Raw genomic sequence first — 1186 nt, 5'->3', positions numbered from 1 at the left:
ATATAGTTTTCTCATGTGTATTTAGTGATCCTTAGCAGCAATAAAACCTATGGTTAATGATTCCTTGTTATTCATTCTAGTGCTGCAGTCTGATACACTTTGGGAAAAATGTAAGCATTTGATAATACAGGGATCCTCCACCCAATAAATAGCGATTTGATCAGCCAAGGAACCAGGCCTCTGTTAGTGTGAGATTGAGTAAATGTTTTAGTGTATAGTGATTGGGTAGGTAAGGCCACCACTGATGTTCATAACATTTCATACATATATCCCAGAGTGGAAGATTACTCTTTTCACTAGTAATTTGGACTACTTTTGATAATGGAAAGGTGACTCAGGCTCAAAACAGGATCCTATTGATATCTTAAGCAAAAATTATTCAGTGTTAGATTTTATATTTAAAAGTGTGTGCTCTAAGAAACAGGACTACTCAATTCAAGAATAAGCCAGTTAGATTCATATTTTAAGTGGTCTTCTCTCCATGGAGGGTAGGATTAGAGAAAATATTATTTTGTGTGTGGATCATTGCAGATCTTGATTTAGATAGTTGTAATCTTTGTACATTTTTTAAAGTTAAAGGATTAAGTGCTTTTACATCTCTTGACCTGAAATTTTAAAGTCGCATATGGAAAACTAAGGTTATCCATAGTCATTGGACAGGTTCAGAAGCAATGACTCTTCCTCTGCTTTCTTTGTGCTATTGCAACCTTAGCTGTATTGAGTCAAGTGCAGTTTATAAACACAGGTTATGATGTTGAGGGAAGTGATTATTTTGTGATAGGTTACATCTAAGAGTTCTATATTCTTGTTTAGACAAATGTCTCTGATTCGTTTTTCTGTGAGGCGATTCCCTTTAAAGTATGTATCATTTTTTAAGGAGGAATAATATAGAAATAATATTCTCCCTCCAGAAAAGTGGAGGAGGCAGCCAAGAGGACAATACAGCCACCTTGCAGCAGATGCAGAGCTCTCTCCAGCACATCATCACCCAGCTTGACACCCTAACCCAAACTGTTGTCATCCTTGAGCAAAGGTTGTCACTAGCTGAGAACAAGATATCCGATCTTGCCAACAACCAGCGTGCGACTCGCTAAAGAACTGTTTCTATACTTACTTTGGGTGAAGATTTTACAACACTGAGTGAGCTGATTGCAGTGTTACTTAGTGTGCCCCTATTTGGTGGTGG

At 37.4% G+C, this 1186-nt stretch overlaps 1 protein-coding gene across 1 annotated transcript in view; it reads left to right on the top strand.

Annotated features, from left to right (window-relative positions):
- LOC119586793 (POC1 centriolar protein homolog A-like) overlaps positions 1-1076 on the top strand; it is a gene marked incomplete at its 3' end in the record, with an annotated part of 6504 nt that extends 5428 nt beyond the window's left edge. The window contains 1 exon segment of the mRNA XM_037935513.1: positions 912-1076. Within this exon segment, the coding sequence (XP_037791441.1) occupies positions 912-1076 (165 nt within the window).
- Between the last annotated feature and the right edge of the window lie 110 nt (positions 1077-1186).

Source organism: Penaeus monodon, chromosome 22, assembly GCF_015228065.2.
Source record: "Penaeus monodon isolate SGIC_2016 chromosome 22, NSTDA_Pmon_1, whole genome shotgun sequence".
Lineage (NCBI taxonomy): Eukaryota > Metazoa > Arthropoda > Malacostraca > Decapoda > Penaeidae > Penaeus > Penaeus monodon.
This window is presented reverse-complemented; position numbering and strand designations above follow the sequence as displayed.